General features: G+C 46.2%; 1 protein-coding gene across 1 annotated transcript in view; it reads right to left on the minus strand.

Moving 5' to 3' along the window:
- LOC124709064 (zinc finger protein basonuclin-2-like) overlaps positions 1 to 24,963 on the minus strand; it is a 201,154-nt gene that overhangs the window by 47,888 nt on the left and 128,303 nt on the right. Inside the window, exon 4 of the mRNA XM_047240713.1 lies at positions 12,579 to 12,775. Within this exon, the coding sequence (XP_047096669.1) occupies positions 12,579 to 12,775 (197 nt within the window). The remainder of the gene's footprint in view (positions 1 to 12,578; positions 12,776 to 24,963) is intronic.

Genomic DNA, 24,963 nt, shown 5'->3' on the forward strand with positions numbered 1-24,963 from the left:
GATGTTCGTGTACCATTAAAAATACTACCGAAATTTGAAACACCGAAATTGGAAAGAGAATAACACCGAAATTGAACAGAACTATAACACAGAAACTGGAAATAATTACACCGAAATTAGAAGAAATAACACCGAAATTAGAAAAAAACACCGAATTTGCCAAAAAAGAGACCGAATTTGGCAAAAAATTAGACTAAATTTAGTAAAAGATAAGAATGAATTTAGCAAAAAATTAGTACCGAATATGCCAAAAACTAACGAATCCGGCAAAAACAGCGAGTCTGGGAAAAACAGTGTCACCGAATCTAGTAAAGACAACATCGAAGCTGGCCAAAAAAGTCACCTGGTTTGGCCAAAAATAATTCTGGATCTTTTCAAAAATAAATCGTTACTGCCAAAAAATAACAGCAATGTTACCAAAAAACAACACAGATATTGGCAGAAAAATAACACCAATTTGAGCATAGAATAATTTTTTTCTACACCTACTTATTTGTTACATTCATTGCCTTTAACTCAAGTGCTCACTAATAATAAATTCCCACATCAGCTACTCCCGTGGATACCCTTCCATTTGTTGTTCAGGCTTACAAGTTCACATCTTCAATTCTTGATCCCGAAAACATACGCGCCGCTTTATAACCTGCCGCCTGTCGCCACAACTACCTAACTGTCGTTTCCTCCGCACTCATCACACCCTTACACAGCTGAACCTTCGTCTTTCATTCTAATGGCTAGTGACGTCATTCCCATGGGGTCCGACAAATCGTACGTCAGAATTTCGGTGTGTCTTGTGAATCAAAGTAATTATCAAGTAAAATTTCTTATATGTAAGACTCTGGATTTGTATGTAATCCATCTTTGACAGTTAACGAATCTTAACACAGAAACACGTCTCATTGAAGAAACAATACCGACTAACAGACAGACAACACGAACAGATTCATAAAACTCATAAATGGGGTCTTACTTGGCAAAACACTAAACATTTGAAACTTCCTGGCAGATTAAAACTGTGTGTCGGACCGAGACTCGAACTCGGCTAAGCCATGTCTCCGCGATATCCTTTCATCCAGGAGTGCTAGCTCTGCAAAGTTCGCAGGAGAGCTTCTGTGAAGTTTGGAAAGTAGGAGGCGAGGTACTGGCGGATTTGTAGCAGTGAGGACGGGTCGCGAGTCATGCTTGGGTAGCTCAGCTGGTAGAGCACTTGCCCGCGAAAGGCAAAGGTCCCAGCTTCGAGTCTTGGTCCGGCGCACAGCTTTCATCTGCCAGGCAGTTTCACATCAGCGCACACTCCGCTGCAAAGTGAAAATCTCATTCTGCAACTAAACATTTGCTTGAAAAAATATTTTTCTAGTACAGCATCAAAAGCAACAGTGATCATACTATACACATTAATGGTGTTCTTCCGGGTGGGCGGCCGAGTTTGTATTTCAGTTTTCGCACAATATTTCGATGACCGACCCAGTCATGTCAAGGCGTTCCTAGTTATTCCTCACTGCGAGGAAAAACTGAGGTTTCGATTTCACTCTGTGCACATGCAACAGTGCATACAGAGTACATGAAATGATTCCATTTACAGATCTGTAGCACAAGCGGCTCTGACGTACCATGTGTAGACCCACGCTGAAACACTCATAATAGTACGTGGTATAGCCTGCGCGGGCGGTAATGCAGGGGCTGACTAGTCGATCGTATAAATGATGAATACTGTCCTGCAATACAGTCCTTCTCGACGCGTTCAAGTAATTCTGTAAAAGTTGTTGGCTGACGTGTCGCACGAGTCACTTCTCGTCCCGTCGTATTCCGCACGTGCTCAAAGAGAGACATTTTGCTGGCCAGGGAAATTGCTACACGTCTTTCAGAGCACGCTGAGTTGCACGGGCAGTGTGTGGGCTAGCATTACCCTGTTGGAACATCACATGACCTTCCTATTGCAAGAACGGCGTAAGAACGAGTCTAACAACATTCTTGACGTACCGAGCGCTGGTTAGCTGGTTAGTGTTAGTGTGTGAACGAGAATTGTAGCTTATCGTTCGCCGTACCATAAGCCCTGAGGCTGCCCTTGTGTGTGTTGGACGACCGTGTTCACGCGTTCTACGTCGTACACGTAAACGACCATCACGTGCAGGCAGGATCTGCTTTCAGCGCTGAAGACCGCGGCGATCGATTCCACCCCCAAAGCGAAGGAACCAGTCGACCCGTGCTAGTCGATGATGTGGCGTGAGTGGAAGACTTGATAGAGGTGTACGTGCCCGTAGTCCAACTGCTAGCAACCGGTTCGCAACAGGTGGTGTTGACATATCTGGGTTCACAAGCCCTCTTATTATCTGCCACCGCTGCCCTTATAATAGGACTATTCTCGCGGACGTCTGTGCTGCGTGGGCTTGAAGAACCTCGCCTACGGGCGTGAGAATGTTCACGTGATGACTGATAGCAGCGTCGTTGCACAGCTGACGCATCACGTTAGTTCTCTGAAAAGCCCACTAGGAAGGCCACAATCTGAGCCCTTTCAGACTCGCTCAGTTGGCTGTAGGAAGCAAGAGTGAGTCTCCGTGGCATGACTGCCTGCTCGCTTCACACTGAGCCTTCTGCGTGTGGGCGCTCCCTATTAAAGGGAAGACACAGATGCTGCTCTGATGGACTACGATATCTAATGGTGAACGACGTGGAAAGAATTATCAGTACATCTGCTATGCCCCAGGTGGCATATGCCGTCATCGGATCAAAATCGATGTCGTTTTTACATGTGAACAACTTTTTGTTTTCCTGCACTGTATTGTATGTCCTCTCTGCTAGACTCCAGCCTGGCAATCAACTATAGTTGATCTTGCGCCGCTATACCTCACTAGCTGTACGCGGCACGAGCTGTAGTGTCTCTGTTTCTTTCGAAGTAGGTGCACGTATACAAAGTACACACTCTGATACGTACAAGCAAAATTAAAGGCAGCGATTCGATTTGCGTCATACGCGTTGGCCGCACTCTCGTGTGACATCTGCACATTGTCGATGGGTTGGGCATACAAAAAAGTCTTTCAATGTCGCCTTAACCAGAAATCGAACGGGTTCACGTCTGGTGAAAGGGAGGGCATGCTTTTGTCCAATAGATCGCTCACGGGTTGTGGTGGCGAGCTACTGTCGCTTAATCCATAAGAAATGGCGTGGTGCACGGTTGAATACAAATCAAAGTCCTTTTTCTTTACCACTTGCGCTGGTAATTCATCTCGCACAAATCGGCGATACGCAACACCCGTTATGAATCTTTCAGCGAAAATACATTCAGGGAAGGGATTATGTCGTCTCACCTTCATGACTGCTGGAGGATTTGCATCTACCGACACGCATGTACTGTGGTAATTTACCATGCCATCTCTTATGAATCCTGACTTACCTGTAAATACTACACATTACCTGTCACAATCAATGGCCCATACCTCAACAGGTATTAGTTCCACGACATACAATTACAGGAACATATGTTCCAGTTTTGACCAATACCACCTCCTGAAGAATAACGCGACACTTTCTTTTAACCTTACTGTTCAAATGGCTCTGAGCACTATCGGACTTAACATCTGAGGTCATCAGTCCCCTAGAACTTAGAACTACTTAAACCTAACTACCCTAAGGACAGCACACACATCCATGCCCGAGGCAGGATTCGAACCTGCGACCATAGCGGTCGCGCGGTTCCAGACTGAAGCGCCTAGAACCGCTCGGCCACACCGGCCGGCTAACCTTACTGTGTGAAAATACGAAGCTGCAATGCCCATGTTGTTTAGAAGACGGACACTGTGGCGAATGCAGCCGTTTTGAAACACACGAATTGTATTCGCAACTGCGAAAACGAACAGACATCAGCAGTGTACGGCAACGACCATAGTCCAAATGTGTTCCGGACTGGAGCTCGAACATGGGTATCTCACTTTACATGAGCGTCGCCCTGACCACTTTGGCTACTCGTACACGAATCACGATCAGGGCCAAACTCCCATATGTTGTCGTTCCAGCGTCAAAAACTGTACTCGCACACACGTAATATAATTCCCGTGTCCAGGAGGACATTTTAAGTGAAAGTCGCTGCCTGGTATTGACTAATAAATCCAACATTGCAGTGACTATGATGTTTGGATGAAAGATGCATGAGGGAAATACATAACGTCTGTCCGAGAACAGGTTGTGACGCAGGAACGAAGATTTATGGACGTCTGGGTCTGGTCGTGAGTCATGCTCAGATAGCCATAGCGAAGCGGCAAATCCAGGTTCGACTCTCCACCCGGCACAAATTTTCATTGTCGTCATTCCCTTATAGAACAGACGGTTGTTCGTATTCGTAACTGCGAACACATTTCATCTGCAAAAAATGTCTTTTGATGATAACAATATGCCGCGCGGGATTAGCCGAGCGGTCTTGGCGCTGCAGTCATGGACTGTGCGTCTGGTCCTGGCGGAGGTACGAGTCCTCCCTCCGGCATGGGTGTGTGTGTGTGTTTGTCCTTAGGATAATTTAAGTTAAGTAGTGTGTAAGCTTTGTCAAACTCTTCACATCTCCCATTTCATCTTCATCTACAGACAACATTCCATTAGAACTACTGACAGACTTGAGAGAGCCAGTCCTGACAAAACTCTACCATCTGGTGAGCAAGATGTATGAGACAGGCGAAATACCCTCAAACTTCAAGAAGAATATAATAATTCCAATCCCAAAGAAAGCAGGTGTTGACAGATGCGAAAATTACCGAACTACGAGCTATCAGTTTAATAAGTCAATACTAACGCGAATTCTTTACAGACGAATGGAAAAACTGGTAGAAGCCGATCTTGGGGATGATCAGTTTGGATTCTGTAGAAATACTGGAACACGTGAGGCAATACTGACCCTACGACTTATCTTAGAAGCTAGATTAAGGAAAGGCAAACCTACGTTTCTAGCATTTGTAGACTTAGAGAAAGCTTTTGACAATGTTGATTGGAATACTCTCTTTCAAATTCTGAAGGTGGCAGGGGTAAAATACAGGGAGCGAAAGGCTATTTACAATTTGTACAGAAAGCAGATGGCAGTAATAAGAGTCGAGGGGTATGAAAGGGAAGCAGTGGTTGGGAAGGGAGTGAGACAGGGTTGTAGCCTCTCCCCGATGTTATTCAATCTGTATATTGAGCAAGCAGTAAAGGAAACGAAAGAAAAATTTAAAGTAGGTATTAAAATCCAGGGAGAAGAAATAAAAACTTTGAGGTTCGCCGATGACATTGTAATTCTGTCAGAGACAGCAAAGGACTTGGAAGAGCAGTTGAACGGAATGGATAGTATCTTGAAGGGAGGATATAAGATGAACATCAACAAAAGCAAAACGAGGATAATGGAATGTAGTCGAATTAAGTTGGGTGACGCTGAGGGTATTAGATTAGGAAATGAGACACTTAAAGTAGTAAAGGAGTTTTGTTATTTGGGGAGCAAAATAACTGATGAAGGTCGAAGTAGAGAGGATATAAAATGTTGACTGGCAATGGGAAGGAAAGCGTTTCTGAAGAAGAGAAATTTGTTAACATCGAGTATTGATTTAAGTATTAGGAAGTAGTTTCTGAAAGTATTTGTATGGAGTGTAGCCATGTATGGAAGTGAAACGCGGACGATAAATGGTTTGGACAAGAAGAGAATAGAAGCTTTCGAAATGTGGTGCTACAGAAGAATGCTGAAGATTAGATGGGTAGATCACATAACTAATGAGGAGGTATTGAATAGAATTGGGGAGAAGAGGAGTTTGTGGCACAACTTGACTAGAAGAAGGGATCGGTTGGTAGGACATGTTCTGAGGCATCAAGGGATCACCTATTTAGTATTGTAGGGTAGCGTGGAGGGTAAAAATTGCAGAGGAGACCAAGAGATGAATACACTAAGCAGATTCAGAAGGATGTAGGCTGCAGTAGGTACTGGGAGATGAAGAAGCTTGCACAGGATAGAGTAGTATCAAACCAGTCTCAGGACTGAAGACTACAACAACAACAACAGTGTGTAAGCTTAGGGACTGATGACCTTAGCAGTTAAGCCCCGTAAGATTTCACACACATTTGAACATTTCTTTTACGATAACAATACAGGGGCTAAAGCTGGTAATTCATGTACCAGAGGGCTTGTGTTATTGACATCCGTCCGATATTTGCAGCCAAAGAAAATGTGATTTAGGTCGTCCACTTTAGCACAGTCGAAGAGAGAGATGGTACATTGTTGATGTGATTGCAATTTGTTTCAGTGGCCCACGATTAAACGCCATACAGATTTAATGACTAGCAATGCCCTTGCGCTGCTGGAACGGAAAAGTAAATGGTGAGAAACGTGCCGCGGTGGCGTTGAGTGGTGTCCGCAGAGTTACACATGTCGGGGGCTGAGGACAAGTGGGGGCGGACCGAGCGCCGACTGCGGCGGTAATGGGCCGAAAGGCGACCCCTGCCATTAGCGGGCTACTTTGTTCTCCGGCGCTAATGGGGGCGGCAGGTAGGTGCGGGGGCGGCGCCGGGGGCGGCTTCCGCCACAGGGAGAGGGCGCGGGCTCCGAGTCAGCGCTGGCGACCAGACTACATACAGTTCCGAACGGCAACTGCGGTTTCTTCCAGAAGCTGCAGGTGTTCAGACGGTCGAGCACTGACGTAACTACATGCACTGGGGCCTTGGGGGCCTTACACCTGCCCCTCCGTGGCAGTCAGTTACCTCATTCTCAATTCACCAAAATGTCACCCAGACTTCACATCTCACAACCAGCCCCACCCCCCACATCTTTCCCTCTTTTAAAGTTTTTATTGATTTGTTGGGGAAAATACACTCGTTGCCCTATACTTCACAGATGTGAGGCGTTCAAGAAGAAATACGACACTTTCTTTTTGAAAGCAGGTTTGTTTTGTTCAGGATGCCGACACACCGTATTACTGGCTGCAAGACCCTATTTTTTAGCATAATCTCCGATGTGACGGCCTTACGCCAACTTACGGGCAGGGCTTGTATGCCGCCAAGCTATCGATGGACGTCGGAGGCAACGTCTTGCTGCATCAATAACCTCTCCATGGTTCAAATGGCTCTGAGCTCCATGGGACTCAACATCTGAGGTCATAGTCCCCTAGAACTTAGAACTACTTAAACCTAACTAACCTAAGGACATCACACAATCCATGCCCGAGGCAGGATTCGAACCTGCGACCGTAGCGGCCGCGCGGTTCCAGATTGCAGCGTCTAGAACCGCTCGTCCACAGCGGCCGGCAATAACCTCTCCATCATCCACGTACTACTTCCCGGGCAGTGCGCCCTTCATTGGGCCAAACAGACGCAAGTCGGAAGGTGCGAGATCCGGGCGCTAGGGTGGATGAGGAAGAGCAGTCCAATGAACTTTTCTGAGCTCTTCTCGGGTTCGCAGACTTGTGTGATGTCTTGCGTTGTCACGGAGAAGGAGAAGATAGTTGGTATTGGTCGATCATTTCGAATGAGAGAGTCCGTACGTTCTAAAAAAAAAAAAAAAAAGGTTCAAATGGCTCTGAGCACTGTGGGACTCAACTGCTGAGGTCATTAGTCCCCTAGAACTTAGAACTAGTTAAACCTAACTAACATAAGGACATCACAAACATCCATGCCCGAGGCAGGATTCGAACCTGCGACCGTAGTGGTCTTTCGGTTCCAGACTGCAGCGCCTTTAACCGCACGGCCACTTCGGCCGGCCCGTACGTTCTAACATTGCAGGAGTAACAGCTATACAGGGTGTTACAAAAAGGTACGGCCAAACTTTCAGGAAACATTCCTCACACACTAAGAAAGAAAATATGTTATGTGGACATGTGTCCGGAAACACTTACTTTCCATGTAATTATAACTTCAAATCACATTAATCATGGAATGGAAACACACAGCAACAGAACGTACCAGCGTGACTTCAAACACTTTGTTACAGGAAATGTTCAAAATGTCCTCCGTTAGCGAGGATACATGCATCCACCCTCCGTCGCATGGAATCCCTGATGCGCTGATGCAGCCCTGGAGAATGGCGTATTGTATCACAGCCGTCCGCAATACGAGCACGAAGAGTCTCTACATTTGGTACCGGGGTTGCGTAGATAAGAGCTTTCAAATGCTCCCATAAATGAAAGTCAAGAGGGTTAAGGTCAGGAGAGCGTGGAGGCCATGGAATTGGTCCGCCTCTACCAATCCACCGGTCACCGAATCTGTTGTTGAGAAGCGTACGAACACTTCGACTGAAACGTGCAGGAGCTCCATCGTGCATGAACCACATGTGTCGTACTTGTAAAGGCACATGTTCTAGCAGCACAGGTAGAGTATCCCGTATGAAATCATGATAACGTCCTCCACTGAGCGTAGGCGGAAGAACGTGGGGCGCAATCAAGACATCACCAACAATGCCTGCACAAACGTTCACAGAAAATCTGGGTTGATGACGTGATTGCACAATTGCGTGCGGATTCTCGTCAGCCCACACATGTTGATTGTGAAAATTTACAATTTGATCACGTTGGAATGAAGCCTCATCCGTAAAGAGAACATTTGCACTGAAATGAGGATTGACACATTGTTGGATGAGCCATTCGCAGAAGTGTACCCGTGGAGGCCAATCAGCTGCTGATAGTGCCTGCACACGCTGTACATGGTACGGAAACAACTGGTTCTCCCGTAGCACTCTCCATACAGTGACGTGGTCAACGTTACCTTGTACAGCAGCAACTTTTCTGACGCTGACATTAGGGTTATCGTCAACTGCACGAAGAATTGCCTTGTCCATTGCAGGTGTCCTCGTCGTTCTAGGTCTTCCCCAGTCGTGAGTCATAGGCTGGAATGTTCCGTGCTCTGTAAGACGCCGACCAATTGCTTCGAACGCCTTCCTGTCGGGACACCTTCGTTCTGGAAATCTGTCGCGATACAAACGTACCGCGCCACGGCTATTGCCCCGTGCTAATCCATACATCAAATGGGCATCTGCCAACTCCGCATTTGTAAACACTGCACTGACTGCAAAACCACGTTCGTGATGAACACTAACCTGTTGATGGTACGTACTGATGTGCTTGATGCTAGTACTGTAGAGCAATGAGTCGCATGTCAACACAAGCACCGAAGTCAACATTACCTTCCTTCAATTGGGCCAACTGGCGGTGAATCGAGGAAGTACAGTACATACTGACGAAACTAAAATGAGCTCTAACATGGAAATTAAGCGTTTCCGGACACATGTCCACATAACATCTTTTATTTATTTGTGTGTGAGGAATGTTTCCTGAAAGTTTGGCCGTACCTTTTTGTAACACCCTGTATACGGCCTGCCGGCACGCGGCAGATGGGGCAGGTTTGCACAACCTTGTAGCGATGATGACAGGCACATCACCTAGCGACTCGCCGTGCTTTTGTTCACTGACCGGTTTCCGAAGACCTATGAATATCTGTGATGCTCTGGTTTACCACCAGAACAAACTCAATGACGGCTCTCTACTGGTAACGGACCTCCGTTACAGACGCCATTTTGATGGCTTCGCGTAGCACCGCCACCTGTCGGAACTTCGTGAAACTATACGGGTTGAAATGGGAGTATTCCACGATCTCCCACAACAAATTCTGCATTTCGTCAAACGAAATTGGCAGAGAAAAAAAAATGTGTTGCGCTACTTACCGAACACCCCTCGTAAGTTAGCAGTTTCTCAAAAGATCCTTTGATGCTACTTTTAACAGCGCTGTTCCTAAGAGGTCATATGCATCTGCAACGACCTTACTTTCAGATAGTACGACCTTTTCATAGCTTATTGCATTTAGTATGACCCTTTCATAGCCTACTGCATTTTTTCTAATACTTTCCACTGAATTACTTAAAGGGTAATAAAGTTTTGGGATTTAGTTTTCTTTTAAGTTCATCATATTTCTTACTCTGAAGGGGTAAAAAAAACTCTTGGATTCAAGTGTCTTTTTACAACTTATTCCTACACATCATTCATCACGTTTCTTAAAGGTAAGAATAATGTTTATGAAAGTGGTAAGAACTCCGTCGAATGTTCGCTGTAACTGCATGGATGACGTCGTACATCGCATGTCAACATGTTAGGTGTAGTGCTTTAGCATTAATTTGAAAGTACTCGTAAAACAAGTTTTCGAATCCTGTCACCTCTGGCGAAGCAAGTTGTACATCTTTTTTCAGAATACCCGTTACTCACTATGAATGATGAACTGCAACTGTGATTTAAATTGGCGACTTTTTGTGATCAAACCAGGGCCCAGCAATACCGGTATTAGTACACATTTGCTACAGCGACCACTTCAATTATCACCTGCCAAGGTAGATTATTCCTACACGTCAGTCAGGGACTTGAACATGGCTTAGTAAAACGCTAAAACTGGTTTCCCAATAAAATAAGGTTGAAAAATGACGGCTCAAAGGTGTTTCATTTGGCATCTAACGAACAGCCGAGTCTCGCAACCATCGCGAGAAAGATGGACATACAGAGAAGTAATATCTTGTTCGACTCTTGCTGAAACTACTCTCACGAAGTTTCCATAGTAAACCTCTGCGTGATGCACAACGCCTCGCTTGTAATGTCTACCAATTAAGTTTGTTGAACATCTCTGTAACGCTCTTGCGCGGACTAAACGATCGTGTGAGGATCTTCGTTGGATCTTCTCTGTCAGTCCTACCGGATAAAGATCCCAGACGGATGAATAGTACTCAAGAATCGGTTGAGCAAGCGCCTTGGACCTCACTTCGTTCGTGGATGAGCTGTATTTACTTAACATTCTTCCTATCAATCTCAGTTCGCCATTGGTTTTCCTACTCTTTGTTTAATGTTGTCATTCCACTTACGGTCGCTCTAGATAGTTACTGCCTTTGTGACAGATACGTTTGCAGCAGTTTTTCATCACTTGTGCAGTTGTACAGTACTGGATTTCTTTTCCTATGTATGAGCAATATGTTACGTTTATTTACGGTGTGGTCAACTGCGAAAGCCTGCATCACTCATAATCAATCCTCAGTAGATAATTTTGCAAACTAATACTGTCTTATGGTATTGCTATATTCTTATAGACATCTGTATCATCTGCGAACAGTCTTACAGAGCTTCCGACACTTTCTAGCACATCATTTATGTACATTGTAAACATTAACAGCCGTATCACACTTCCTTGGGATTCACCGGAAATTATCATTACGTGTGTCGATTTTGTTCCATTAAGAGCGACGTGTTCCGGTCTTTACGTCAGGAAGTCTCGTATCCATTGGCTAATCTGGTCACATACTCGGCAGGTTCGTATTTTTTTTTTTTCTTTTACTAAATGGCAAGGCGGGAAGATGTCAAAGGCATTTCTGAGGTCAAGTAACACGGCATTATTCCGAATGCGTTGTCTACTGCGGTATGGATCTCATGAAGGAACAGAGGAAGCTGCCGTTCGCAGTATCTCTGTTTGCGGAACCCATGTTGTCTTATATTCCGGAGATTATCGTTCTCCAAAAGCGTCATAATAAGTGAGCAGAAAACATGTACCCTAATTCTACAACATTTTGACGTCAACAATATAGGCCTATAATTATGTGCATCTGTCCCACGACCTTTCTTGAAATTCGGCCGGAGTGGCCGAGCGGTTCTAGGCGCTACAGTCTGGAACCGCGCGACCGCTATGGTCGCAGGTTCGAATCCTGCCTCGGGCATGGAAGTGTGTGATGTCCTTAGGTTAGTTAGGTTTAAGTAGTTATAAGGGACTGTTGACCTAAGAGGTTAAGTCCCATAGTGCTCAGAGCCATTTGAACCTTCTTGAAAATAGGAATGTCTTTCGCTTTTTTTTTCCAGTTGCTAGGTACCCTTCACTGCTTCAGTGGTCTACGATAAAGTGCTGCTTGAAGGTGAGCAAGTTCTTTCGGATATTTTTGTGTAGAATCTTACATCTATCTCATCTGGTCCTGATGCCTTTCCACTACTAAGAGATTGTAATTGCTTTTCTATTTCGCGAACGGCTATCTCAGTCTCTATCTTTTCGATGTTCGTTGAAATGTGGGATCGTGTTATTATTTTCCATGGTGAAACAATTTCGTTAGACGAAATTCAGTCCGCCATCGAACCAATAATGCCTGGGTGGGACAGCCGGCCTCTGTGGCCGGGCGGTTCTAGGTGCATCAGTCCAGAACCGCGCTGCTGCTACGGTCGCAGGTTCGAATCCTGCCTCGGGCATGGATGTGTGTGATGCCCTTAGGTTTGTTAGGTTTACGTAGTTCTAAGTCTAGGGGCCTGATGACCTCAGATGTTAAGTTCCATACTGCTCAGAGCCATTTGCACCATTTTGAACCTGGGTGGGACAGCAACTACGCCATCCTGACAACCACAGGAACTCCTGCCCAGCCCTCCATCTACAGTCGGGCCACGACGACCTCTGCAGTAAATGTCCTGTGGAGAATTCCGATATTCCTGTTTAGTTTCCGCATGTTCTTATGAAATTACTGTAGCTAAGGTACCCAGATGCTCAGACTGAGACAGGGTGAGTGCTTCCCAAAGAGGAAGAAACTGAGAGGACTCTAATGGTGGAGTGGGACTGGCTGAGAGCCGGGTCGCTGTACTTACCCGGACGATGTAGCCGCGAGCGTAGTCGTCGAGCGTCCAGCCGAACTGGAGCAGCAGCTGGGCCAGCTGTCGACGGCCGACGCTGGAGAAGAGCCTGTCCAGCAGGATCTTGAGCCGGATGGGCAGCGCCTGGCAGCCGTAGAGCACCAGGGAGGCCGCGTGTTCCACGTCGCTCTGGTGCGGCAGCTGCGGCAGCGCTGTGGGCACACAACAAGGTGGCGCTGTGCTCAGCGGCTACTGTACCGGCGTGCAAGTAATGGAGGTGCTCTACCACAAGGATTAGCCATAGCTTCTACATTATTTACAATATAGTTTTGCTGATGACCAAATCATTTTTCCAGAAAATGAGAATGACGTAATCTACTAGGCTAGAAAGGTGCACAACGCATATCATAAATGGGGTTAAGCACTTAGAGAGGAAGTAGTACTCGTTTACCGGAGGACTGAGTCACGAACAGAAACACTGGGCTAGTAACGTCTGTGAACTCTTAAAAATTATTGTAATTACTGACAAAGATGGATCCAGTAAAAGTGAAATTAAGAACTGCATTGGCCAAGGTAGACGAACAAACAGACAATTAAATAGCAGGAAGATAAGTATATTTCCAATCGTTGTAGCAAATATTGGAATGTATGGCTCAGAAACATCGGAAATAACTCACAGGTCTGAGACTTCTTGGTAAAGGAGATGGAAACAGTGGAATGGTGCTGTGGGTTGACACTACGTAACAAAATTAGAAATGAATGCGCACTGGGCACAACTGTAATGAGTCGGAGGAGAATTAATGAGATGCCATGGGCATGTGTCCTGTATGAGTGAGGACAGGTGACATAGCAAGATGATGTATACTATTCAACTTACAGAGGCAGAAGAAGAGGATGATCGAAACCATTACGCGCAGAGGGAGACAGAAGAGCTACACTATGTGATCAAAAGTATCCGCACACCTGACTGAACATGACTTACATGTTCTTGGCGCCCTCCATCGGTAATGCTCGAATTCAATATGGTGTTGGCCCACCCTTAGCCTTGATGACAGCTTCCACTCTCGCAGGCACACGTTCAGTTAGATGCTGGAAGGGTTCTTGGGGAATGGCAGCCCATTCTTCACAGAGTGCTCCACTGAGGAGAGGTATCGACGTCGGTCGGTGAGGCCTGGCATGAAATCCGCGTTCCAAAACATCCCAAAGGAGTTCTATAAAATTCAGGTCACGACTCTGTGCAGGTGAGTCCATTACAGAAATGTTATTGTCGTGTAACCATTCCGCCACAGGCTGTGCATTATGAGCAGGTGTTCGATCGTGTTGAAAGAAGCAGTCCCCATACCCTAATTGCTCTTCAACAGCGGGAAGCAAGAAGGTGCTCAAAACATCAACTTAGGCCTGTGATGTGATAGTGCCACGCAAAACAACAAGGGGTTCAAGCCCCCTCCATGAAACACGCGACCACACCATAACACCACAGCCTCCGAATTTTACTGTTGGCACTACACACGCTAGCAGATGACTTTCTCCGGGCATTCGTCATACCCGCACCGTGCCTTCGGATCGCCACATTGTATACCGTGATTCGTCACTCCACAAAACGTTTTTCCACTGTTCAATAGTGCAATATTTTCGCTCCTTACACCAAGTGAGGTGTCGTTTGGCACTTGCCGGCGTGATGTGTGGCTTATGAGCAGACGCTCTACCATGAAATCAAATTTTTCTCATCGCCCGCCTAAGTGTCATAGTACTTGCAGTGGCTCCTGATGCAGTTTGGAATTCCTGTGTGATGGTCTGGATAGATGTCTGCTTATTACACATTACGACCCTCTTCAGGTTTCGGCGGTCTCAGTCAGTCAACAAACGATGTCCACCCGTACATTTTTGTGCTGTACAGGTCCCTTCACGTTTCCACTTCACTATCACACCGGAAACTGTGGAACTAGGGATGTTTAGGAGTGTGGAAATCTCGCGTACAGACGTATGACACAAGCGACACCCTATAACCTGACCACGTTCGAAGTCCTTGAGTTTTGCGGAGCGCCCCATACTGCTCTTTCACGATATCTAATGACTACTGAGGTCGCTGATATGGAGTACCTGGCAGTAGGTGGCAGCACAATGCACCTAATATGAAAAACGTATGTTTTTGGCGGTGTCCGGATACTTTTCATCACATAGCGTACAGACGTATGACACAAGCGACACCCTATAACCAGACCACGTTCGAAGTCCTTGAGTTTTGCGGAGCGCCCCATACTGCTCTTTCACGATATCTAATGACTACTGAGGTCGCTGATATGGAGTACCTGGCAGTAGGTGGCAGCACAATGCACCTAATATGAAAAACGTATGTTTTTGGCGGTGTCCGGATACTTTTCATCACATAGCGTACAGACGTATGACACAAGCGACACCCTATAACCAGACCACGTTCGAAGTCCTTGAGTTTTGCGGAGCGCCCCATACTGCTCTTTCACGATATCTAATGACTACTGAGGTCGCTGATATGGAGTACCTGGCAGTAGGTGGCAGCACAATGCACCTAATATGAAAAACGTATGTTTTTGGCGGTGTCCGGATACTTTTCATCACATAGCGTACAGACGTATGACACAAGCGACACCCTATAACCAGACCACGTTCGAAGTCCTTGAGTTTTGCGGAGCGCCCCATACTGCTCTTTCACGATATCTAATGACTACTGAGGTCGCTGATATGGAGTACCTGGCAGTAGGTGGCAGCACAATGCACCTAATATGAAAAACGTATGTTTTTGGCGGTGTCCGGATACTTTTCATCACATAGCGTACAGACGTATGACACAAGCGACACCCTATAACCAGACCACGTTCGAAGTCCTTGAGTTTTGCGGAGCGCCCCATACTGCTCTTTCACGATATCTAATGACTACTGAGGTCGCTGATATGGAGTACCTGGCAGTAGGTGGCAGCACAATGCACCTAATATGAAAAACGTATGTTTTTGGCGGTGTCCGGATACTTTTCATCACATAGCGTACAGACGTATGACACAAGCGACACCCTATAACCAGACCACGTTCGAAGTCCTTGAGTTTTGCGGAGCGCCCCATACTGCTCTTTCACGATATCTAATGACTACTGAGGTCGCTGATATGGAGTACCTGGCAGTAGGTGGCAGCACAATGCACCTAATATGAAAAACGTATGTTTTTGGCGGTGTCCGGATACTTTTCATCACATAGCGTACAGACGTATGACACAAGCGACACCCTATAACCAGACCACGTTCGAAGTCCTTGAGTTTTGCGGAGCGCCCCATACTGCTCTTTCACGATATCTAATGACTACTGAGGTCGCTGATATGGAGTACCTGGCAGTAGGTGGCAGCACAATGCACCTAATATGAAAAACGTATGTTTTTGGCGGTGTCCGGATACTTTTCATCACATAGCGTACAGACGTATGACACAAGCGACACCCTATAACCAGACCACGTTCGAAGTCCTTGAGTTTTGCGGAGCGCCCCATACTGCTCTTTCACGATATCTAATGACTACTGAGGTCGCTGATATGGAGTACCTGGCAGTAGGTGGCAGCACAATGCACCTAATATGAAAAACGTATGTTTTTGGCGGTGTCCGGATACTTTTCATCACATAGCGTACAGACGTATGACACAAGCGACACCCTATAACCAGACCACGTTCGAAGTCCTTGAGTTTTGCGGAGCGCCCCATACTGCTCTTTCACGATATCTAATGACTACTGAGGTCGCTGATATGGAGTACCTGGCAGTAGGTGGCAGCACAATGCACCTAATATGAAAAACGTATGTTTTTGGCGGTGTCCGGATACTTTTCATCACATAGCGTACAGACGTATGACACAAGCGACACCCTATAACCAGACCACGTTCGAAGTCCTTGAGTTTTGCGGAGCGCCCCATACTGCTCTTTCACGATATCTAATGACTACTGAGGTCGCTGATATGGAGTACCTGGCAGTAGGTGGCAGCACAATGCACCTAATATGAAAAACGTATGTTTTTGGCGGTGTCCGGATACTTTTCATCACATAGCGTACAGACGTATGACACAAGCGACACCCTATAACCAGACCACGTTCGAAGTCCTTGAGTTTTGCGGAGCGCCCCATACTGCTCTTTCACGATATCTAATGACTACTGAGGTCGCTGATATGGAGTACCTGGCAGTAGGTGGCAGCACAATGCACCTAATATGAAAAACGTATGTTTTTGGCGGTGTCCGGATACTTTTCATCACATAGCGTACAGACGTATGACACAAGCGACACCCTATAACCAGACCACGTTCGAAGTCCTTGAGTTTTGCGGAGCGCCCCATACTGCTCTTTCACGATATCTAATGACTACTGAGGTCGCTGATATGGAGTACCTGGCAGTAGGTGGCAGCACAATGCACCTAATATGAAAAACGTATGTTTTTGGCGGTGTCCGGATACTTTTCATCACATAGCGTACAGACGTATGACACAAGCGACACCCTATAACCAGACCACGTTCGAAGTCCTTGAGTTTTGCGGAGCGCCCCATACTGCTCTTTCACGATATCTAATGACTACTGAGGTCGCTGATATGGAGTACCTGGCAGTAGGTGGCAGCACAATGCACCTAATATGAAAAACGTATGTTTTTGGCGGTGTCCGGATACTTTTCATCACATAGCGTACAGACGTATGACACAAGCGACACCCTATAACCAGACCACGTTCGAAGTCCTTGAGTTTTGCGGAGCGCCCCATACTGCTCTTTCACGATATCTAATGACTACTGAGGTCGCTGATCTGGAGTACCTGGCAGTAGGTGGCAGCACAATGCACCTAATATGAAAAACGTATGTTTTTGGCGGTGTCCGGATACTTTTCATCACATAGCGTACAGACGTATGACACAAGCGACACCCTATAACCAGACCACGTTCGAAGTCCTTGAGTTTTGCGGAGCGCCCCATACTGCTCTTTCACGATATCTAATGACTACTGAGGTCGCTGATATGGAGTACCTGGCAGTAGGTGGCAGCACAATGCACCTAATATGAAAAACGTATGTTTTTGGCGGTGTCCGGATACTTTTCATCACATAGCGTACAGACGTATGACACAAGCGACACCCTATAACCAGACCACGTTCGAAGTCCTTGAGTTTTGCGGAGCGCCCCGTACTGCTCTTTCACGATATCTAATGACTACTGAGGTCGCTGATATGGAGTACCTGGCAGTAGGTGGCAGCACAATGCACCTAATATGAAAAACGTATGTTTTTGGCGGTGTCCGGATACTTTTCATCACATAGCGTACAGACGTATGACACAAGCGACACCCTATAACCAGACCACGTTCGAAGTCCTTGAGTTTTGCGGAGCGCCCCATACTGCTCTTTCACGATATCTAATGACTACTGAGGTCGCTGATATGGAGTACCTGGCAGTAGGTGGCAGCACAATGCACCTAATATGAAAAACGTATGTTTTTGGCGGTGTCCGGATACTTTTCATCACATAGCGTACAGACGTATGACACAAGCGACACCCTATAACCAGACCACGTTCGAAGTCCTTGAGTTTTGCGGAGCGCCCCATACTGCTCTTTCACGATATCTAATGACTACTGAGGTCGCTGATCTGGAGTACCTGGCAGTAGGTGGCAGCACAATGCACCTAATATGAAAAACGTATGTTTTTGGCGGTGTCCGGATACTTTTCATCACATAGCGTACAGACGTATGACACAAGCGACACCCTATAACCAGACCACGTTCGAAGTCCTTGAGTTTTGCGGAGCGCCCCATACTGCTCTTTCACGATATCTAATGACTACTGAGGTCGCTGATATGGAGTACCTGGCAGTAGGTGGCAGCACAATGCACCTAATATGAAAAACGTATGTTTTTGGCGGTGTCCGGATACTTTTCATCACATAGCGTACAGACGTATGACACAAGCGACACCCTATAACCAGACCACGTTCGAAGTCCTTGAGTTTTGCGGAGCGCCCCATACTGCTCTTTCACGATATCTAATGACTACTGAGGTCGCTGATATGGAGTACCTGGCAGTAGGTGGCAGCACAATGCACCTAATATGAAAAACGTATGTTTTTGGCGGTGTCCGGATACTTTTCATCACATAGCGTACAGACGTATGACACAAGCGACACCCTATAACCAGACCACGTTCGAAGTCCTTGAGTTTTGCGGAGCGCCCCATACTGCTCTTTCACGATATCTAATGACTACTGAGGTCGCTGATATGGAGTACCTGGCAGTAGGTGGCAGCACAATGCACCTAATATGAAAAACGTATGTTTTTGGCGGTGTCCGGATACTTTTCATCACATAGCGTACAGACGTATGACACAAGCGACACCCTATAACCAGACCACGTTCGAAGTCCTTGAGTTTTGCGGAGCGCCCCATACTGCTCTTTCACGATATCTAATGACTACTGAGGTCGCTGATATGGAGTACCTGGCAGTAGGTGGCAGCACAATGCACCTAATATGAAAAACGTATGTTTTTGGCGGTGTCCGGATACTTTTCATCACATAGCGTACAGACGTATGACACAAGCGACACCCTATAACCAGACCACGTTCGAAGTCCTTGAGTTTTGCGGAGCGCCCCATACTGCTCTTTCACGATATCTAATGACTACTGAGGTCGCTGATATGGAGTACCTGGCAGTAGGTGGCAGCACAATGCACCTAATATGAAAAACGTATGTTTTTGGCGGTGTCCGGATACTTTTCATCACATAGCGTACAGACGTATGACACAAGCGACACCCTATAACCAGACCACGTTCGAAGTCCTTGAGTTTTGCGGAGCGCCCCATACTGCTCTTTCACGATATCTAATGACTACTGAGGTCGCTGATATGGAGTACCTGGCAGTAGGTGGCAGCACAATGCACCTAATATGAAAAACGTATGTTTTTGGCGGTGTCCGGATACTTTTCATCACATAGCGTACAGACGTATGACACAAGCGACACCCTATAACCAGACCACGTTCGAAGTCCTTGAGTTTTGCGGAGCGCCCCATACTGCTCTTTCACGATATCTAATGACTACTGAGGTCGCTGATATGGAGTACCTGGCAGTAGGTGGCAGCACAATGCACCTAATATGAAAAACGTATGTTTTTGGCGGTGTCCGGATACTTTTCATCACATAGCGTACAGACGTATGACACAAGCGACACCCTATAACCAGACCACGTTCGAAGTCCTTGAGTTTTGCGGAGCGCCCCATACTGCTCTTTCACGATATCTAATGACTACTGAGGTCGCTGATATGGAGTACCTGGCAGTAGGTGGCAGCACAATGCACCTAATATGAAAAACGTATGTTTTTGGCGGTGTCCGGATACTTTTCATCACATAGCGTACAGACGTATGACACAAGCGACACCCTATAACCTGACCACGTTCGAAGTCCTTGAGTTTTGCGGAGCGCCCCATACTGCTCTTTCACGATATCTAATGACTACTGAGGTCGCTGATATGGAGTACCTGGCAGTAGGTGGCAGCACAATGCACCTAATATGAAAAACGTATGTTTTTGGCGGTGTCCGGATACTTTTCATCACATAGCGTACAGACGTATGACACAAGCGACACCCTATAACCAGACCACGTTCGAAGTCCTTGAGTTTTGCGGAGCGCCCCATACTGCTCTTTCACGATATCTAATGACTACTGAGGTCGCTGATATGGAGTACCTGGCAGTAGGTGGCAGCACAATGCACCTAATATGAAAAACGTATGTTTTTGGCGGTGTCCGGATACTTTTCATCACATAGCGTACAGACGTATGACACAAGCGACACCCTATAACCAGACCACGTTCGAAGTCCTTGAGTTTTGCGGAGCGCCCCATACTGCTCTTTCACGATATCTAATGACTACTGAGGTCGCTGATATGGAGTACCTGGCAGTAGGTGGCAGCACAATGCACCTAATATGAAAAACGTATGTTTTTGGCGGTGTCCGGATACTTTTCATCACATAGCGTACAGACGTATGACACAAGCGACACCCTATAACCAGACCACGTTCGAAGTCCTTGAGTTTTGCGGAGCGCCCCATACTGCTCTTTCACGATATCTAATGACTACTGAGGTCGCTGATATGGAGTACCTGGCAGTAGGTGGCAGCACAATGCACCTAATATGAAAAACGTATGTTTTTGGCGGTGTCCGGATACTTTTCATCACATAGCGTACAGACGTATGACACAAGCGACACCCTATAACCAGACCACGTTCGAAGTCCTTGAGTTTTGCGGAGCGCCCCATACTGCTCTTTCACGATATCTAATGACTACTGAGGTCGCTGATATGGAGTACCTGGCAGTAGGTGGCAGCACAATGCACCTAATATGAAAAACGTATGTTTTTGGCGGTGTCCGGATACTTTTCATCACATAGCGTACAGACGTATGACACAAGCGACACCCTATAACCTGACCACGTTCGAAGTCCTTGAGTTTTGCGGAGCGCCCCATACTGCTCTTTCACGATATCTAATGACTACTGAGGTCGCTGATATGGAGTACCTGGCAGTAGGTGGCAGCACAATGCACCTAATATGAAAAACGTATGTTTTTGGCGGTGTCCGGATACTTTTCATCACATAGCGTACAGACGTATGACACAAGCGACACCCTATAACCAGACCACGTTCGAAGTCCTTGAGTTTTGCGGAGCGCCCCATACTGCTCTTTCACGATATCTAATGACTACTGAGGTCGCTGATATGGAGTACCTGGCAGTAGGTGGCAGCACAATGCACCTAATATGAAAAACGTATGTTTTTGGCGGTGTCCGGATACTTTTCATCACATAGCGTACAGACGTATGACACAAGCGACACCCTATAACCAGACCACGTTCGAAGTCCTTGAGTTTTGCGGAGCGCCCCATACTGCTCTTTCACGATATCTAATGACTACTGAGGTCGCTGATATGGAGTACCTGGCAGTAGGTGGCAGCACAATGCACCTAATATGAAAAACGTATGTTTTTGGCGGTGTCCGGATACTTTTCATCACATAGCGTACAGACGTATGACACAAGCGACACCCTATAACCAGACCACGTTCGAAGTCCTTGAGTTCTGCGGAGCGCCCCATTCTGCTCTTTCACGATATCTAATAACTACTGAGGTCGCTGATATGGAGTACCTGGCAGTAGGTGGCAGCACAATGCACCTAATATGAAAAACGTATGTTTTTGGCGGTGTCCGGATACTTTTCATCACATAGCGTACAGACGTATGACACAAGCGACACCCTATAACCAGACCACGTTCGAAGTCCTTGAGTTCTGCGGAGCGCCCCATTCTGCTCTTTCACGATATCTAATGACTACTGAGGTCGCTGATATGGAGTACCTGGCAGTAGGTGGCAGCACAATGCACCTAATATGAAAAACGTATGTTTTTGGCGGTGTCCGGATACTTTTCATCACATAGCGTACAGACGTATGACACAAGCGACACCCTATAACCAGACCACGTTCGAAGTCCTTGAGTTCTGCGGAGCGCCCCATTCTGCTCTTTCACGATATCTAATAACTACTGAGGTCGCTGATATGGAGTACCTGGCAGTAGGTGGCAGCACAATGCACCTAATATGAAAAACGTATGTTTTTGGCGGTGTCCGGATACTTTTCATCACATAGTGTATATGAGTGCGGAATCTGCAGGAGGCACATTGGAAATATACGACACTCTGGAAGCTAGGATCCGAAAAGGAACTATATTGTTTTATAAAATCGCAGTTAAAAATTAAAATATAATAAAACAGTGAATAGTTCGCCTCCACTATGTATGGTCAAGTGCCTCTTATGATCTACTGTATGTTGATCAGTTTTCATAGTCATTGCTGTTTGAAGTAACACTACGGAGTGTTTTCATGTTATTTTATTTGTTGCATGAACGTCCCAGAGATCTAACGAGCGCTGACACCTATTTTTTACGCGACAAGGAAAAATCTCTCCTGCTGGAGTCAACTTACACGAGGTCGAGGGTCGTCCGTCGCAAGAAAGAGCCTGAAAACGCACAAAATCTCTACGGCGATTATTTATACAATACGAAAAATGAAAATTGTAAAAGTAATGATTAAATTCCGATGCTGTAATCAGTTCTTGTTCCGGTCACCATCAAGTCAGCTACTACGTTGTTACACCACCTGAGGTTTCCTAGTACGTGACATCGTATTGTATTCTTTGGCGCCCAGTAAACCAACTTAAAGCTGTTATGAAGATAAAAAATAATCAGAGTTATCAATATTTCCTATAACGAAACTTCTGCCACCAATTTTCTGTAAACATAGGTCGGAACGTTTGTCGATCGTTCAGTTCCTCGACGATAGAAACCCACTCCTTTGATCACGCAGCCATGCGAGACCCGCTGAGTGACCGTCCTCGTCGTTGGAAAATGTCCTCCCCCCCCCCCCCCCCCCGCCCCATTACCCTCATTATGTACATCCATGTCCGTGGCAGGATTCGAACCTGCGACCGTAGCGGTCGCGTGGTTGTAGACTGTAGCGCCTAGAACCACTCGGCCATCCCGGCCGGCTATGTTCTTTCAGTCATCCGGAAGGAAGAAAGTGTAATGGGGAAGGATCTGGATTTTCCTGTCAGTATCACTCACATCAGTGTGGCTTTAGTCCATATTTCGCCAGAAAATTACTTTGGGCCCGTATTAAATTACAAAATCTTATATATGGCTGCTATTCGGCAACTCAATAAATCTGAAGGGGCTGAAACAATCAGCCAGGCAGTTGCAAACCAGAGGTTTATTGAGCCCCTGACCTACGTTTCGAAATTTATACAAATATCTTCTTCACAATGAGTGGGCCCTAAAAATGTACATAAAGGATTAGACACCACGAGGTTCATTCAAATGAAACCTGGTCAGTGCGTCTACCTTTGCCTTACACGTAATGTGGCACCAAGTAACTGAGGGTATGGTGGCGCCATCTATTGGCAGAGAGACTGACGCGTGCGCAACGTTTGATTACATAGTGCCAGTGTGGTTTCACGGCGAAGAAAAGGTGGTCACAGAAGTTTGCGTCCATTACCTAATACGCTGGCGAGTAACTAGTAACAACGAGGAGTGATTCGATTTTTGGCGGTGGAGGTAGTTGGAGACCGTAAAATGTATCGACAGATGAAGACTGCGCACGGTAAGTACAGTCTGAGTCGTTAAGATGTTGTGGAATGGCGCGAGTCACTGAAAGACGATGCTCGTCCTGGACAGGCTGATCGTGTCGTCACACGGGAAACGGTTGCGGAAGTGAATGCTTTAGTCTTGGGCAACCACAGAATCACCGCGGACGAGAACCATCGGTTACTAGCTGTTAGCAACGGACGACGAAGTGTGTGACTGGGTCCAGACCAGGGTTGCGACAGCAGTCTACTAGCTTCTTGAAGGATGGAATCGACCTGCTAGTGTCGTAATGGGGTCGGCCGCTGTGGCCGGGCGCCTCTAGGTGCTTCAGTCTGGAACCGCGCTGCTGTTACGGTCGCAAGTACGAGTCCTGCCTCGGGCATGGATGTGTGTGATGTCCTTGCGTTAGTTAGGTTTAAGTAGTTCTAAGTCTAGGGGACTGATGACCTCAGATGTTACGTCCCATAGTGCTTCGAGGCATTTGAAACATTTGTCGTAATGGGACAAATATGCCAACAGTTTTGTCGATTATTTTTGAGTGAGTGTACCGCGTATAACAACATATTTTAGTTAATAAAATCGTTACTGTTACTTTATACTAGTGACCGGGTTTCATTTGAATGCCCCTTATATTTTTAGATACATAACAATATATTAAAAGAGACCAATATTTGTTATGTAACTATTCACCTGCTATACCACAGGGTGGTAAAGTACATTACCTGTAGCCGAGCGGCTCCTGTCATACATAAAATTAATATGAAAACCACAAATATCTCATATCATGGCTTGAGACAGCACCCAGATTACACTCAGCGCACGTCATAATGATGCTCACTTGTATACGCTGCGGGCTTTCAAAATAACTACTACGTACCCTCCGATTCGACGTTGGACAATTAAAAGTTTTCGCTGGTTTCGTTGTCTAGGGGCTGAAATACGTGGTTGCCGCATTACAAGCCAAATACTGCTAAGTCTAAAGTGCACAATATGAATACACACATGAATCGAATGGTCGCAGGTTTCCATCACTCGGAAATTGCGAATTATGAATGCAACATATAAATTTATAAATGAAAGTTTGCAATTAAATAAAATCTGCAGGTACTATCTTGTTGTTGTGGTCTTCAGTCCTGAGACTGGTTTGATGTAGCTCTCCATGCTACTCTATCCTGTGCAAGCTTCTTCATCTCCAAGTACCTA

This window comes from Schistocerca piceifrons, chromosome 7 (genome assembly GCF_021461385.2).
Source record: "Schistocerca piceifrons isolate TAMUIC-IGC-003096 chromosome 7, iqSchPice1.1, whole genome shotgun sequence".
NCBI classification, from domain to species: Eukaryota; Metazoa; Arthropoda; class Insecta; order Orthoptera; family Acrididae; genus Schistocerca; species Schistocerca piceifrons.